The sequence below is a fragment of the Paralichthys olivaceus genome, chromosome 14 (genome assembly GCF_024713975.1).
Source record: "Paralichthys olivaceus isolate ysfri-2021 chromosome 14, ASM2471397v2, whole genome shotgun sequence".
NCBI classification, from domain to species: domain Eukaryota; kingdom Metazoa; phylum Chordata; class Actinopteri; order Pleuronectiformes; family Paralichthyidae; genus Paralichthys; species Paralichthys olivaceus.
In genome coordinates this window covers 11964827-11982726 of record NC_091106.1, presented here as the reverse complement: position 1 = coordinate 11982726, position 17900 = coordinate 11964827, and the positions used below count along the sequence as shown (strand labels likewise).

General features: G+C 40.6%; 1 protein-coding gene across 20 annotated transcripts in view; it reads right to left on the bottom strand.

Moving 5' to 3' along the window:
* Nucleotides 1-17239, bottom strand: part of dst (dystonin) — a 102208-nt gene extending 84969 nt beyond the window's left edge. For 14 of the 20 annotated variants that reach the window (XM_069539185.1, XM_069539191.1, XM_069539193.1 and 11 more), the window contains exons 1-4: nucleotides 16927-17239; nucleotides 16546-16577; nucleotides 15216-15404; nucleotides 10912-11125 (exon numbers count right to left, since the gene is read on the bottom strand). In XM_069539185.1, the coding sequence (XP_069395286.1) occupies nucleotides 10912-11125; nucleotides 15216-15404; nucleotides 16546-16577; nucleotides 16927-17110 (619 nt within the window). In that variant the 5' untranslated portion in view covers nucleotides 17111-17239. Of the gene's footprint in view, nucleotides 1-9563; nucleotides 9730-10911; nucleotides 11126-11245; nucleotides 11321-11371; nucleotides 11518-15215; nucleotides 15405-16545; nucleotides 16578-16926 lie in introns of those variants that run through there. The other 6 variants (XM_069539199.1, XM_069539203.1, XM_069539195.1 and 3 more) reach the window with 6 other exon arrangements.
* Nucleotides 17240-17900: the final 661 nt, after the last annotated feature.

Below are 17900 nucleotides of genomic sequence, written 5' to 3'. Positions count from 1 at the left end.
AGCTTTAATACCGTCAGCATTTGGAAACAGAACAAGGGAGCAGCTTTGCTGAGAGGAATTATTTCTGTACCTGTGCTTCTCAAAAGCATGACGTGAGTTTGATAGTATGGTGCCCTCTTGAGGATCTTATGAGAATAAGAAAAGTGAACATGAATTGTGGTTTGGTGATGACTTCTCACAGTTGTTAGACAGCAGTCGTGTATCATTTGGTGATAAAGCAGAAGCAAAGTAGGGATCAGATATCAAACAGAAAACAAAGCAGCTCACTCTAGATTGACATAATGTCAGATCAGATTTGATCATAAACTCTTTCTCCTGATGCACAAATTCAACATTATCGATCTCATTCTACTTATCACATTGACATAAAAATATATACTTTGACTTTCATACCATTTAATCATCACCCCATACGGCCTAAAGCTCCACTGTTATAGAACAATGTTATACATGATCATGCAGATATGTTTTTTATTTATTACTGAAATTCTGCATCTTTTTTCATCATATATATTTGATTAATTAACAAAATGCACTTCTCATACAACAACTAATCTTTAAATCACCATAACAACCAGGGCTACATACAGAACATCATTTTACTGACATGTCTTCACCACATTGCTTTAAAATGATTGCAAAATTCAATATCTACATAGTAAAGTCATGCATGAATCCCATTCATGAGACGTCTGGGAAGAGCTTAGCTTATAACCAACAGCTTGTGACCTTTGACTCTAATGGATGATGTTTGAAGGATCACAGAGAGTCTGACTAACCACTTCTCTCTCATGTTACATTTGCACTTATTGACATTTGGGTGCCGTCTAAAAAAACTTATGTGACCGTCGCCTCAGAAGTGCAAATTTACACCAGGAGAGAAAGTTAAACTGGATGTAATTAAGTTATTCTTTGCTGTACGGGAAAGTGTGCAGACTGTGCACAGCAGACAGCTACGTATAGCGCTCCTGAAACACTTTCGTAGACCTCAGCAAAGCACGTGCACGCCGCTATAAATAACTACAACCGACCACGCTGCCCCCACAACTGCAGCCCACGAAATCTGTGCCACTAAGATGACGTGCTTCATTTCCTTGCACACAACAAAGACGAAGTAAACGTTTGTGGAAGAGTTGAATTTACGGAGAAATTGTCTTTTAATACTTTTGTCAGTAGGGGCAGAATTTCTTCTATTTCGATTTATGAAATGTGGTTTATCCATCCATAGAAAGAAACTTTTATTAAGTTTATTTAGGATATTTGGCTCGTAGTGAACGAGCTCATGACATGACAGTGTTTGTTTGTCAGAATGAATGATAGTTACTTCACTGTGGCCAAAAACACACAAAAACATGAATAGAAATTCAAACAGCAGCAGCAGAGTCTACAATGTTTCATGCCGGCCTTTCTTTACTCCACCATTACAAGTCTTTGAACATGAGAGTGGACAAATTGTTGTTTTATAGAGAATATCAGGCACGGGGGGGCCACGCAGTGACACCCTCTGGCGTCTTGTTACGTCAGGATGCTTAAAATATCCTCACATTCTGAGCAGAGCCAAGTCAAAAAGTCCTTGCAATCAAAATCCAGCCAGTGTAATCCCCTTGACCTCGCATGGGAGGGGAAATCAAAACAGACACAAAGACTAAACTGAAAAGCCCTAAACCTTCCAGCGTATAACAAGGACTTGTTAAACATTCTTGCTAAACAGCTCTAATTTCTCATCTCTAGTGTCACAACCAGCCCAGTGAGCAAAGGCATGTGTATAGCTCTGCTTTGTTTGCAGTGCAAAGTCATGTGTTGCATGGCAGTGGCAGATAGTTTGGAGAGCTGGTCCTTGTCACAGTGATTCTGATCAGAGTTAATATCTCACACCTCTGACTGGGCAGCCTGCACGTTGGTGAATTATTCAATTCTGTAAATGTTCCTTAATCTACCAGGGAATCTCCTTGATAGCAACAGTATTGAGTGTGATCCGGGTCAGTGTAAAAGTTATCCAAAATGAAAAATGTTTGCTGCATTCAAACTTAAGTTAATAAGCAAAATAAGCAAACAATAAGTTTTGTTAAGTGGGTCTTGATCTAAGCTTTGGACACATGCCTTTTTCATTAAGAATCCAAATCATGTTTTGTAACAAGACTAACAATCTGTCTGCAGCCAACAGCTTTGTGGGGCTGTGCTGTGGAATGGAGCTGATTTAAACTAAATGTGTTAGCACACTAACATTTGGTTGTTACACAATAAACACAATAGCTTCTTTCTGATATTTTGAAAGCAAAACCAATAATCAATCAAATGAGAAAATAATTGGGGGATGAATCTCCCAAACTCTAAAGCATTCGACAAAAGTTTACCCAATGATGGCGCTGTGTGCAAAGTGAGAGGATCGCTAAAGTCATATAGATTCATCATCTGTACAATGTAGTTAATCCACCAAATGTTCAGGCAATCCATCCAACAGTTACTGAAGGTGGCTCTAAAAGGAAAGAGGGATTTATCCTCTGGAGATCTTGAATATCTGTATAATATTTCATGAAAATCCGTTCAAATGTTGATAATGTCCCTTGAGCCGAAGCAGTAGCATGGAGGGCCCCCCCATTTATCTTGTCATGTAAAAAACGTTCCTGGATATTCCCATTAATTAAGATCCAGTCCAAAATATACTGGGTTCTTCCTCGGATCATGCAACACCTCTTCACTAACATTTCATTGAAATGGCTTCAGTAGTTTTTCAGTAATCCTGCTGACAGACGGGAAAAACAAACAAACCAAAAATGGTCTGTTGCAACCTATGGATGAGTCACATTGGTGGTTTTAAGTACATTACCAATTACAATAGAGGCCCACACAATGGGCACCTTCTTCCACAGCATTTTAATAACAACTATGTTGTCAGTGTGGCATCTTGGTCGGTGGTGAAGAAATACAATGTGAGAGATGATGAATACCTGTGGGAGCATTTCTGTCATTCTTTGCAAGTGAGATACAGACTGTCTTCTCAGAGGGGCAGGGCAGAGTCTGAAATATGTGACTGGAACAGCTCTGTAAATGAAACAGGTTGCCAAGCCTTCAGAGCAGCACCTCCACTCAGCCTTTAGTTTGACCTATAAGCCTGAAGGTAAAGAGACGATCCTCTTGTCTACAACTCCTTTCTGCAAACTGCAACTGTGAGAGGAAGTGGGAGCTTGATGCATAGAATTTTCAGCAACATTATTGTCCTCAACTTTAGTAAATAAAATGCAGCAGTGACAGAATATACAGACTCATTTTGAAGGGGTCTTTTTATTAAGTTTCAGGCTAATGAGCTGTAATACTCAATATCCCCAGCAGTGAAGTTGAAAGACCCTGGATGAAAAGCAAATGGAGGATGAAGGTGAAGCTGGAAAAGTGCCCTTTCAGATGAGCAGTCTCTACAGAGACACTCAGGAAAGTCAAGGAGAGCAAAGAGGAATGCATTAATGACTATTAATGGGAAATTACAACCCACCACCACCACCACCACCCCAGCCGCACACACAGTTGCATACTCTCTAATACTAGCCTCCATATGTGCAACAGCTGCAATGTTTTAGGGAGTTTTTTTCACATTGAAATATGACTTCCTCTGCTCCCCCTCTCACTTAGATTATGAGTTTCACTTTAAATTTTGTGTTTTGTGTCATCCTGGATAAAGTTACACTTTTTTCGCCATAGTGGATTACATGGGAGTAATTCTTCATATGAAACCATGTTTTGACCAAAAGTACCTTGACCTTTTAGTCCCAGGAACTAAAAAGTTCCCTGCAGACCGTTGGTCTATCAAGCAACGGTAAACATGGAGATTGAACTCGTTTGATCGTACAGCGACGAGCAAGTGTATCCAAAACATACGAAATGCTCGAATGAAAGTATGGAGACAAATTTTAAGAGCTACTGCAGAGATTTAGCGACTGAAACAAAACGTTGGAGGACTTGACCAATCAGGCATCTTCCTTGTAAGCCCCTCCCCAAAGGTTCCTGTACAACTCCCCAAGCAGGAACTTTCTTGGGATAAAAACATTTCCCCAGGACTTAATTTAGAGCCTGGTCCGATGGGCTTCTGCTCAGGTTCCAATTTCCTCCTGATATTGTGTAATTTGTGGTTTATGAAAATACATGTACTTAGCATAAAATCATAGAGCAGCTAATTTATTGGCCAAACAGTGGGGAAAGGAAATGTGTTCCCTGCTGCTTCCCAGCATCTGCTATTTGGTTGAGAGGGGTGGTGCTTCTGGAACTGGAGAGGAAAAGCTACAGAGCATGAGTCAGGGGTGGGACACAGGCTGAAATGGATGATCTCATGTGAGAGGAGCTAAGAGGAGCTGTGGAATGAGGCTGGGTCATGCTGGTCTTCCCATCACCATGACAGCATATAAATACAACATTTCGAGACATAACAGAGTGCAGGCATCATGCTTAGACTCAGACATGATGCAGAAACATGGGACTGTACTCAAGTTATATTTCATGTAGCTTCCTATCTATATGGTAATAATATAAATCTGTTGTATTCCAGAAGGACACGCTATCTCTAAAAGATAAATAATACATATTGAAGACTAAATAAAAAATCTCTCTCTCTGATAGGGCAGCAAAAAGCTTTCTGAGAGCTCTGGTTTGGATTACCCTTTTAAATGAATTCTATTGATTAGATCTATGGAGAGCAGCTCAACAACAAAAACATTATGTTTTAGCCTAACTACAGTATTTTAAGTGTACAGTGCATTTACAACTACCATTTTGTTTTATATTCAAACCTTCATTAAGGTTTCTAAACACAGATAATTGGCAACTCTAATCTGAGAGCACATATTGGAGATACTGGTGTAAAATGACACCATACAGCTGTAGCTGCTTCATATTAGTTCTGTTAAAATGATATTGTGAGATCATGCAGCACCAAGTTCAGCTTCAGTTGGAAACTGATCCAAAGGTCTAATGCACTTAATTGGCCATTAGCACTTAGCATTTCAGATTCTGGCTGCAGTAGCTGTGAAATCACACTTCACTATTAGATAGCCTAGAGATTAAACTATCTAAATCATATTTAGTCGTATCTATGTTCAATATAGAATCCATTATATGTTAGTTCCTATTGTCAAGCATTAAAGTACATTATATGTAAGTACCAAGTGGATTTCTTTTCAGTGATGAACGGAAGTAAAATCCCAGTTGCTTTAAATAAGAAACAGAATGGCACTGAAATTCATAAATCCAGATTTTATCTGGATGTGAACCAAATTACAGACAGTCAGAATCAGTGCCCTTGGCATGACTGATTTTTCAGTGTATTATTCTCTGACAAATCAATCCAATTGTTGAAAAGAAATCTTGCAATATCTCGATATAGACAGTGAAAAACATTCCTGGATCCACACCAAACTTTAATGGGTTCTTCCTTAATTGACGCCCCATTTGCGTAATCTAACAAACAAACAAAACAGATGAAAATATCACCTCCTATGCAAAGGTACTGAACGATTGGTAGGCATGATCTGTTTGTTCTCAGGATGGTTTTGTGTATTTTCTTTTTCCTCATCTAAAAAACTTGAACCCTTTTAAGCATGTTCCTTTCTGTGAATCAAACAAGTTATTGGGTTAGTGCTCAGTTTTGAGGAGGCTGCACAGACCAGTTGAGCAGAAACGTTAATCTGTAGTCTGATTGAGATGGATAGGGAGACCACCCTTAACGTGTTGCTCCCTGACGTTAAGACCTCAACACAAAGCCAGAAAAGGAGTCTCACCACCTTCAGCTTGAAACATGCACAAGGCTGTGAGACTTGGAAGCTGCTTGCATAAAAACAAAGTGTCTTTTGTACGAATGCAGACAGTATCCATCGAGGCATGCAGCCATGATGCATGTGTGGGCCACTGGGCCATTTGAATGTGATGAGTGGGCTGTCGACATAGAGCAGAGGGGTTGGGCTGGGCACGGCCCAGGGGGATGGACAAAGGCAGTGACTGTGCAAAAAAAACACAATGCTCTCTCACTCTTCACGGCTTTAGATAATACAAGATAACAAGTATAAAAAGACTGATAATACCAATAATATGATAATCCTTTTTGTAACTTAGGAAATGAAAATTGTAATATGCGTTTAAATCATCAGAGAGACCACAGGGATTCACAGACAGAAATGTCAGAGCCAGTAACAGACCACACCCTCCAATAACACACAAGTTACAGAGAAGCCATCCTATAGTCTAGTCATGTCCTGTATCTGTCTGTCGATGCCTCTTAAAGGAATAACATCAAGGAATAACAGTCGATATGATGTAGTTTATGTCTGCAAGCTGGGACCTGGTATTTCAGGCCAAATATATCCTTTTGTCATAAGCTGGACATGGACGTCATGAGTATTTTTACAGGAGTGTTTATGAATAAAAATGTGTTGCACTGTGCCTTCATTTAGGAATCATTTTCCAAATGCGTCCTTTAAAAACCTTTTTTACAGAACCCCAATTAATCAAATGTAAATTCAAATACTGTCTTCAAATCCTTTTTTATCAAGGCAAAAATATCTACATAAAAAAATCCATGGGAATACACAGATAAGCAGCAGGTGAGCAATTTGGAAAACAAAATGTTTCTCTGGCTTGAATTGCAATTTTCTAGGTTTTTCTGGAAGACTATAAATTCTCTCAATAAGCAACGTCTCCTCAAATGAATCCCGTTTTAAGAATATTCTCCCCTTCCAACATAACAACACTACAAATGTCATGATGGCATCTTGAAAAGACGAACAGCTGACTGCACCACCAAATGTCTAATCCATTAAATCTTCCCTGATGTCAGAGGATGATGAACTGTTGGGAAACTCTAATGTTCCCATCGTGCTGATGACCCACCGAGCAGGCTCTGCTGGAACAGCGTGACCTCACACAGTAGCTACCCACTGCATTTAACTGTTGTATGTGTCTGGGAAACCCTGTCTTTAACTCATTCTTCAAGTTTGCAGCCTATTGTAAAAATCCTGCATTGAATTTCAGCCAGACTAAAGGCAATTCTGAGCTAAAGTGTATTATTAACTCTAATACCTAATTATCTTGGCATTCTTAACAGGAAATAAGAACTATACGTGCATGCTCCAGGTCGATGGCCATTACTATGCTTTGTCTCAAAAAAACATTCTAAACTCATAAATCTTCTTTTCTTTCAAATGTTTTTTTGTGTCTTGCACTTTATCAGCTTATACGAGTGCACGTCACACACCTGAAGCACCAAAATGAAACCTGCACATATTTTTTCCCAGTTTTTCTTCTCTTTCTTTTTCTCTTTCTCTCTCTCTCTGACCGCTGACATTGTCTCACAGGTGTCTGATGACTCCGGGACAAAGCTAGAACACAGATTACAACCACCCACAATAAGATAAAGTCACCAGTGTGGATAATAACAGTAAGTCTAAGAACATTTGCCCAAAATACCACTGACAAATATAAAAAAATAACTCTAATATGATGAGACAAAGAGGAAGCTGTTTCATATCTGGCCCATATTCTGCTCTGTTTACTGCTGTGTTTGCTTGTGTTGGTTTGGTTACTGTTGAGGCTCTTCCTATGAAAATGTGACTCTTTCATACTCTTAAGCATCACATGGTGAGAGGCTTGGGGCTCCAGGTGTTCCCAGCAATCCACAAACAAAACTTGGGTTGCTAACAAAACTGGGATATCTTATTCCCAGCACATAGCCAGCACCCTATAGAAAAATGTCTATGCTGTGGAGAAGCAGACAAATGTTGTATTGAATGATAAAATACAGTTTTGAGCCATATGTTGATACATGATGAGCCACGAACTGGGAGGACGAATCTACACTTAGAATTAAAATTGTAATTCACACAGATGTAAAGATAAAGATACATTTATTACCCCCATCATCCAGTTGTTTGCTCAAATATACTATACTATAGTAGTATATACAACAATTAATTTGACAAGCTACCACAAGCCTCTCCTATTAAATCAGATATGATCTTATTTTTGTGAATCCTATTTGCATTGTCATCCTCTCTTTATCTGACCCCTAGTAAATAAATGTTGACAAATTCTTCCTGGAACTATATTTGTTTTCCTGCCATGAGGAGCGAGATGTGAGCTAAGCTGCTTGAAACAGGATTGTAGGTGAGTTTGCCAGAAGTAATGATTAGCCCAGCTGATCCCAAGTTCTTGGATCGCTCTGTAGCAACAAATATATGGTGCAGAATGAGAGGAATAAGCTAAAGAGACACAAAATTCATTTGAGTTCAGTGATACGGTTAAATGAAGACAACAAAGCAAAAACATTGAGAGGCAACGCTTCTGTAAACTCTGAAATTTCTCGGTAAAATTATAAATGAAACACAAAAGAACATCTTACCCTTCTTTGATAGGTTCATTGTTCGTGCCACAGTGAACCAGGAGTCAAATTTCTCCCAAAGATCAATACAGAAAATGCAAGAACTAATCAATGGTCGTTAGAGGGAGAAGAAACCAGGAAAAAGTAAGTAAGCTTGTTGAGTTTCGCAGCTCCTCTGCTGCCTGAAGACAACAGCAACAGACTCCTAATGATTCTACATCATATGATCCCATTACAGTCCAGTCAGGGAGTCAGGGTGTTTAAGCCTTTTGTCACAGCTGACTGGCCCTGCTGGCTATAATGCTCCCAACAGCTGAGAGAACGCACTTCTGGGAAGCATTCATCACAATAGTCCAGTGTTATTTAACGTTGTGTGCTGCTTTACTGTGAGAGGGAAACACAGGAGTTAAAAAAATTGCTGCTGTCAGTTTGAATCCAGCTCTTAACGGCTCTGCGCGGGCCTGAGCCTCTGAGTGCATGTGCATGATTTTCGTCAAGGAGCTCTGGCTGTCACGGAGACACTGAACAACGTAGATGTCTTAAACGTGATGGATTTGATCTAATTAATGACACAGAGCCAAAAGGAGCAGCTACATGAGGAGACATGGACTCCTCATATGAGCTAATGCTTTATCCTGATTCGTCATTGTCCTGTTGTCCTTATAACAGATACAAACACTACAGAAACTGTGTTATTTCTATATGCGATCACCCCAAAAATATACAAATACATAACCTTTTGTTGACATGTGACCTCTGAGGTTTCTATGTGGTTTTTTTTGTAGTTTGTCCTTATTCTTGTCAAGGGTTAAGGGAGGAGGATGTTGCACCTTGCTTGAATTGATTTTGATTTGAATGTACATTACAAAAGCACAATTTACTCACTTTTGTCCCCCTGTTGGTCTCATTACATTACATAACAATTTCAAATTACATCTAACAAAGATAAATACTCCTTTAATCTAATAATCAGGTGTTGTCATATTGTAAACCTTTTGTCTTTTCTACTATAATTCACACTGAACGTGATGACATGCAGGAAATCTCCCCACTTTTCCCAGTGTGAGGATGAGGACACTACAGACCAGTCACCAGAGGGGGGAGAGAAAGAGAGGGGGGGCAGGCTGACATTCATGGAGCTGTCAAACGAGCAGTCACACTCATTTCTTCATCGTTCCAAAAACCTATACGATCAGAGCCGATCTCCTACCTTTGTATCTTTCCAGAACATCCTCGTACGCCTGGAGGTATTCCTGTTCGTCCGAGAGCACAGAAGCCTGCGGCGGTGCGTGCTGTGCCATAACCCGGGCTCCGCAAACTGGACATTCAGAAACGCGGCGCACAGGGGGAGACGCAGCGTGTGTCTGTGTGCATGTGTGTGTATGTGTGTGTGTATATGTGTGTGTGTGTGAGTGATCGGCGCTGTTGTTGCACGAAAAGGAAACGCCCTACGTCCCTCCCTTTGCCCACTCTCTGTCCAATGGGCGACACTTCCTCTGTGGAGTTCACTGATTGATAGGAACGTGCCGCGCTGCAAAAAGTGTCAATTTGTAACGAGCCAATAAACTCACACTCCTCCTCCTGAGTGTGACATCTAATTCAAAAATACATTTTGAACATTGCTCTCTTAACACACAAGGAGATTCTCAGCATGTCTGCCTCTATTCACAGAGCAGTAAGTAAAAGGACGTGCGTAAAAGTAAACCAGACTGAACTAAAGGCTGATTTTTTACAGTGTGGTAAAGATAAATAAACGCCTTTCCCCAGTCAGGCGTCTCAGTACCGGTTAGTGACATGGACAGCTTCCTTTCCCACTGTTATCCACCTGCTAAACGCTTTTGAACAACCTCAGTGCATTTACATCCACTGTTTTCACGCGTGTGTGTGTGTTTGCTTTCAGTCCCCCATCAGATGCCACCACCAACACACAGGTGTCCATAAGATGCAAGGTTTCATTGAAAAGTTCTCCTACAACATATCGATTATAGGCTAAGGACTAATCAATACATCGGTTTAACAAAGTTTAATAGTGCCAACGTGTCTTTGTAAAAACACATGAGTGATATAAACCTCACTCATCCTTGTTATCAAGTCTGATGCATGACATCAGATTTATTATGTTTTTTTTAATCTAAATGAATCTGACTTTTATTATCAAATGTGGGACACACAAGATGAAGCCTTGTTTTACATGAAGTGTAAAATGATGTCTTAAAATGGGCTTTTAATCATCTACCAGTTATATAAAAAGTAACACTGACGTTTGGTAAGAAGACAAAAACAGTAGCTTTTTATATTATGCTATATTCATTTTTTTATATTTTACTGCTACAGTATTTTTAAATGTATCATATCCAGAATAGAAAATCATAATATCCAGAATAAAAATACCATCACATGAACCACAAATCCATGTCACAGAGCCTGTGTTGATGTTCCCAAATTAAACTGAGTGAGGACACCAGGAAAAGACAGGGAATAGTCCCAATGTGCATGTATTGTTTTCATGGTTATATTATTTGATGTGAAAACCGAACAACAAGGATGCAGCTCCTCACCTGCGATCCGGAGCACCGCTCTCTCCGCCGGGTCCAGCACGGATCCTCCCTGGATCTTCCTCTTGGATCGCTCGTGTCTGGGCAGGTTCCAGGGCAGAGTGTCCCCGGGAGCCGGTGATGCCGAGCCGGATTTAACGCTGTAGTCATCCTCGTCCGAGAAATCCGCCGAGGAAGACATGGAGCCGTGCAGGGACGGGTTCCCCGAGCTGGAGCTCTGCGAAACAAAAGAAAAAAACGGGGGGTAGAGAAGAAGATGAAGGAACAATGCTTGTCATGATTCCCCCCAGAAATAAGCACAGAGACAAGGGGCGAACACATTCAGATGATTTCTCACCATCGCAGGTCAAAGTGCGTAATGACACCAGCTCACATCATCCATCAACAATAAAAGACTGAGTGAAATAAAGCCAATGAAATCAATGGCATCTAGCTCCCCCGCCAGGTCAACAATAAGACTTACCACTGTATACATGGGGACCTGTCAGCTGCTGCGAGAGGAAGAAAAACAATCCTGTTCTGTGCGTTATTAGCTGCCACCGCTCAGTCACACATTTCGTGCGTCAATTTCCCACGGTGCCACGCCCTTAGAGGGATGCTCCGGACACGAGTTCGTCCATCATCGAGAAGAAGCATTAAGGATGCGAGGGTGATGTCAGATCTCCAGAGGGCTGGAGGGGATGGCGCGCTGCTGTGTGAGCAGGCGAGGCAGAGCTCGGAGCTGGAGTCACAGACTGCATGTGTCTGCGCGTCATACCCGGTACAGCTCCGGCAGCAGTAACGGCGGTGTTAGAGCGCCATCCCTGCACGAAGGTGCGGGGTGCATGGCTACAAATACCTCAAAACAAGCGGGGAGGGGAGGGGAGTGGGTGGTAATGAGAGGACAGCCGCTCCCATAGTTTCGCGTGGCAAATACACCCATGAGGATCCACACTGCTGGGAAGGATCTGGACACAAAGAGCCTACATAAGGCACAACAGTGTTGGAGGATGCAGGGAAAGCATGCACTGTTCTAATACCTGTGCAAAGCAAAAGAATACACTTGGTTTAAGTCAATTTAAGTCAATTAAATGAATACTGTGCATGATTACCTCTGGTTGGTGTGTTATTATACCTTTAACTTTTCCAATTTTAATAGATTTGCAAATAAAAGTAGCTAATATCATGGATAATTATATGAATGACTAAGCTGCAGTTTCCTGCTGCACCGTGACACACCTGAGATTGAGCAACAGAACAAATGCAGGCAAATAGCCTGACAAAGAAGGAGACGGGTGGGGCGTAAAAATACCTCTCTGATGACACTTTAGTTGCTTAATGATAAAAAGGGGGAAAAGTATTTTTTGGGGTAAATCTGGATCCATGAAATGTAAACTGTGCAGGATGAACTTAAACTTCTTACAGGAGCAAGAGAAAATAATTTCTGGTTTTAAACAGACAGTTTCAGATTCAGTGTGAATCTGCACGAGCTGATAAAAGCAACACGCAACGCTAGCAGCAGCCGTTTTATTCATTACATCACTTTTCATCAGGATAAAACTCAGGGTCAGCTTGGCTTTGCATTTTATCAGCTCTCTGCTTATTAATAATTCCTTCTAAAAGGGGAAAACTCCACAATTTGAGGAAAGTTAGTGCTCACTATTATGAAATAATCAATTAAATAATCATTTGTTTCAGATATTACAGGAATATTCCCTCAGAAGTGTTTTTTTCCATTTACTTTTATATAACTGAAAAGGGATAAGAATAGTTGAGGGATTGGAGGCCCTCCCCCATCACTTAATACGAGGCTTATCCTCTCCATTAGGGCATGTACAAAATTCTTTTTTTTCTTTGTTAATACCGGACATTCTTTGCTCAGGAGCGGTTTCAGTTAAAAATGAACATTGTAGTTTCCTTTTGTTTGTCGGTAACATTTGAAAACGTGGCTACAGGGCATCAGTCTGTGACACAAATGATTATGATCAAGCCCTAATGCCCTAAATACACATGTATATACAGTACCTATTAAAATGATGTAAAAATGCACTTGAATCTAAAATAGTCCGTTTCTGACCGTGCTGTGTATAAACTGTGAAGAAGTCAGTAGGTGCCGTACACAGGGTTATTTAAAGAGATTATCAGATAACACACAAAAAATAAGATCTCACCAAGACAAAGCGAGCATTCTGCATCATTCATTTTTAAACATGTAAATAAATCATGAATGATGCATGGTGGGCTGATCTCTGTCTGCACTAGTTTATGCCGTTCTATTACATATTAAAGTAGTCTCACTTACAGAACATCATGGAGCTCTCATGATTTCATTAAATGGCATTCTTTTGTGAAATGCTCTTTCTCTAGTAAGAATATTAGCAAACACAGTTTTGACTTTTGCTCACTGCCACATTAAAGTTCCAGTGTGTAAGATTTAGGTGAAAGGGCAGAAATTAAATGTAGAATAATCCTCATGATGTTTTCACTATTTCGTTTCATCTAAATTGTATGAATTGTAGTTTTCTTTACCCCAGAAAAGGCCCTTTATATTGAAATATTTGATATTCACATTGAGGGGGTCCTCTCTACAGAGGCCGCCATGTTTTTTACATTAGTCCAGACTGGACAAACTAAACATCTTTGAGTTTTTGTGACAACTGAAGCTACCACAGGTTCTTTTTCATGTTTGGAAGGAGAGGGTGAGATGAGGGGTGTTCAGCTGCAACATGTAACTTCAACACTAGATATCACTAAATTCTAAACACTGTACCTTTAAGTATTTAAGACCCACTATAACAATAAAATTAGAAACATACAGATTTTGTCTCACCCATGGCAACAAATCATTGGATTCAAAGGCACAACAAAAAAAACATTGACAGGAAAACCCATCTCCCAGGTTCTTATCTGTTTTCACACAAAAGCACCAAACCCTTTGAGTGTGTTATCAGTAGATTGCAGCACAACAACCAGAAACATGACATTGTAACAATCAAAAGGTTCGTCAGTTCCAGCATCACGGTTCAGGACAAGTTTTGACCTAGATTTGGACCCCACACAACAGTTATGGCTTGAAGTGATTGCAGAAGAGATAATCATTAATACAATTATTTAAACTCTGAAAACAGTAAAAGACATTCAAGCACTGACATGCCCAAAACAGTCAAGAAGTTGTGAATGTGGGGAGGTGTGTTTATGCCTCTGATTCACGTCCCCTTGAGTAAATACTTCCAGTCCTGCCCATGTGTTTCATGTCTCTCTCCTCACCTGCAATAGCTGAAGCTGGTTGAAGGAATGTGGCCGTGTTCTTGTTTGAAATCAGTGCAGCTAATTCACAGGAAAAGATAGAAACTTAAAAAAGCTGAAGGCCTCAAACTGTGGTGAGTTGACAAACAGCTGAGCTACTGATCCATAGCAACACTGTAAATTCTTTAGAAGACTGAAAATGGACTAGAAAGGACACTAGTAGATCACCTACAAGACAAATATGAAACAATTCATACTAAGTCTATAGAATCTGTTCTTACAGGTACTGTATATATTTGGAGCCTCTATTCTTTTGGGCTAAACCATTGACTATATAGACTGACAATATTACTGATGCCAAATCATCTTGATCTCCCCCTGGTGGCTGGCTGCCATATAGGTCATAAACCCCCTTGGTCTGAATGTTAGGGGATGGGACATGTATACAAATAAAAACTCAAATAATTTTTTTGTAAATATGGTTAATAATTTTAGGGAATTCTTATCGCTTGTTCAAGTGATGATTTTTCCAGTATGTTTTACTTAATTAGTAATTTGATGCTATACAATTGATTTTCAGATGAAACTGATTTATTAAGTGTGTATATTAGTGGGACATTGATATCATGGCTCCATCCCCAAATCACTACTCTGCAGACTCTGGCTCCAAATGAGCAGGATGGTGGTTGTCATATCTGAGATATTTTGGCTTCATTTCTGGATGGTTGGAGGAAGTGGAGGCACCTTTGTTTGCAGTTGATTGGCTAAACCTGCAGGATTTATATGTTGGATACAATTGGCTAAAATCTGTGATCAGAATATTTTTTGTATTATGAGAAATTCTTAAACAATAGACCATATGGATACAAAGTACCAACACATACTTTTCATTTGATAGCACCTCAATAGTACATCGAGGGCTCAAGCCCGAGACAAACACTTGTCCTGTGCCCTTGAGCAACTTACTGAATCCTTAACAGCTTCAAAAAGCACAGTGGTGTCCCTGTGGAGCAGAGCAAGCAAAATATAGAATCACTTTATCACCAGGGTTAATCGTGGTCACAGTTAAGCTTGGTACCTACAGGTTTACGTGTGGGGGTGACTTGCACAGACTGGTAAAATTCTGGTAGGACCCTCTTTTTGACTTTGCGTTTTCTGAGCGTGGAGGATGAATCGGGCTCGCTCTCAGGAATCTCGACCAGATTGGGTTTTTCCTCTGTCACTCGAGCATGCAGGCTCCTTCTTGCGTGACGTGGACTGTGCCTGAAGCCCTGGGAAACAGGAGCAAATGTCAAGCACACAGCAGGTTTGACTTTCAGCTTTCATCAGTCTTACCAGAAGAAATTGAAAGGTTTCATCATAATAGGAAGAATGATTGTGATACAATTCAGCCTTCATAATAGGGGGGCACTGTTTCATGACCTAGATTTCAGAGGCAGAAGTGTTGGAGGAAGATGATACAGCAACTTCAATACATGCAGGGAAAGCAAACATTTCAATATAAAATGTTCAATGTTTTTAGATCAAAGTTTTGATTTGAGCTGTTTATTATTGCATATAATATCTTTGAAGGTATTTATCAGCCCTGCTGTTGTGTCCTCATACATGATGCTGAACACCGGCTACAGCTCTGATCTGTTGGGGATTCAGGGTCCTGTGGTTCAATAAAATAACCTTGGAGCTTATTCTTATGGGACTTCAAAACCACAGAGAATCACCAAAAAGTACTGAAGAATACAGATGACCTAAATGTATTGAATGCACATACAATCTTGAAAACTATATGGCACTTTATTTAGATGAGTTTATGTGCCAAAATGTCATATCACCAACTCATTTTAGTTTTACTTTTAATGAAACTACAGACAAATCTTTGCATTGATGATGCCAGGAAGACGAATCAAGCCTTTTTATTTTGTGATAACATATTTGCTGTAGTAGAGGCTATTTTTTATGCACTTACTATATTTACAGGCTTCAATGTGCCATATTTTATTTTGAAAATAACGTGCGTAAAACGGAAACTGAGATCGACAGGAGCTCGACGGATTTGGGTTAAACATGACAGCATCAGACATGGACCACATTTGAGTAGGAAGCTTTCTGTCGGCCCACTAAGACTTCACTTTCGAGCCTTGTGTTTCTGAGAACACGATACTAAGTTTCGATCCATCTCCATCACATGAAACTGCAAACTCACCTATTTACTGACAACACATGCGCACTGCGCACATCATGCTCCTTAAAATAGTCTTGCGGTCCTCGATTAAAGTGCAAATAGTCTGATTTGTCGCATTACACTTTGACATAACACGCAGCCTGTGTGATGCTTTAAAACACAGTTTCTCCTTCAGAAATAAGATGGAAATGATCAGGATGACTCAAGCACATAATGAGAAAAGTTCATCCTACCTCTGATCGAAAATGGTGCGTTCGGAGGCCAACTACAGGGCAGATAGCAGATGAGAGGAGATGTTATGATCAAACATTGTCCAACAAGCATGACATGTCACTTAGAAGTTACACGTTCATTTAATAGGTTGGAAACTTAAAGATATTCAAAGCTCAATCGTCCTTACGCACATTAACACATCAGAAGACTATATATTTGATTTCACAGATCAGTGTCTATACGTCTAAAAGCTGCAGACTATATCGCTGCGAGCTGCAGCCCATGGCAGATAGAAAACAGACTGTGAACACACACAGAAAACACATTAACGTTACAGACATGACATGAAGATGAGGAGGAGGATGTGCGGCGCCTGCCCGGCCTGCGCCACGGGTACTCACCGCGGCTCTTTGCGCGTCCGGAGAGAACAGATTTTATTGGATGTTTTCCATTACGGAGCCTGCGGTGCCAGCAGCAGAAGAACAAGATCGTCGCGATGGTCCCGAGCAGGAGCAGCAGCAGCAGCAGCACACATTGAATACTGTACGGCCTGAGCAGAACCAGAAACGCCGCAGCGATCATCATAAAGCGGGATGTGTGGTGGACGGACCCCCGCAGCCTTCAGACAGCCGGCCCCTCTCCTCTCCTCCGCCAACGCTACACTGGAGGCTCAGGATGAGAATAAACTCTCCAGCTGACATGTACGTGGAGCATCGCGCCGCGCGCACGAAGCGTGAACGGTTTACAGTGGACAGCCCGGACTGTCGGTGTCATTACTGCCAGGGATAATGCATGACTCAGCAGAGACGCAAGTTTTTTTTAATTTATTTATTTTTCTTTCTGGCAGGGAGAGTCAGCAGATTCTCCAGAGCATCGCAGTGATGTGCTGCAGAGCCAAACTGCCCAGGCACATAATGCTGCTGTAATAGTGATAACAGCAGTATATGGTTTCACACGAGTCTGTGAAACTCAACAGTCCAACTATATAGTTTAGATTAAAGGTATTTAGCATCATCATCCTATATTTATCAGTAATATTGTGATAACACAAGATGCACAGCAGTGTGTTCTCAGTACACTATATCAGAGGTTTGTTTTCAGGCCCTGGGAAGAGGCAGGTGCTCTGTCCATCACATACTTGCAGGATTAGGGGGGAAAATAGAAACCAAATCTAATCATAATCCAACAAGGATTATGTCATTTTTGGATGAACTGATATCATGTAGAGCCCCCCCCCCCCCCCATTCAGATGAAAGAACAAAACAAAAAAACTGAACAAAGTTGTATTTGCTATTTCAAAAGGAATTGCAACCGAATAAAAAGCCAGACATTCATTAGAACTAAATATAGTATGTTAACATTTTCATATACAGCC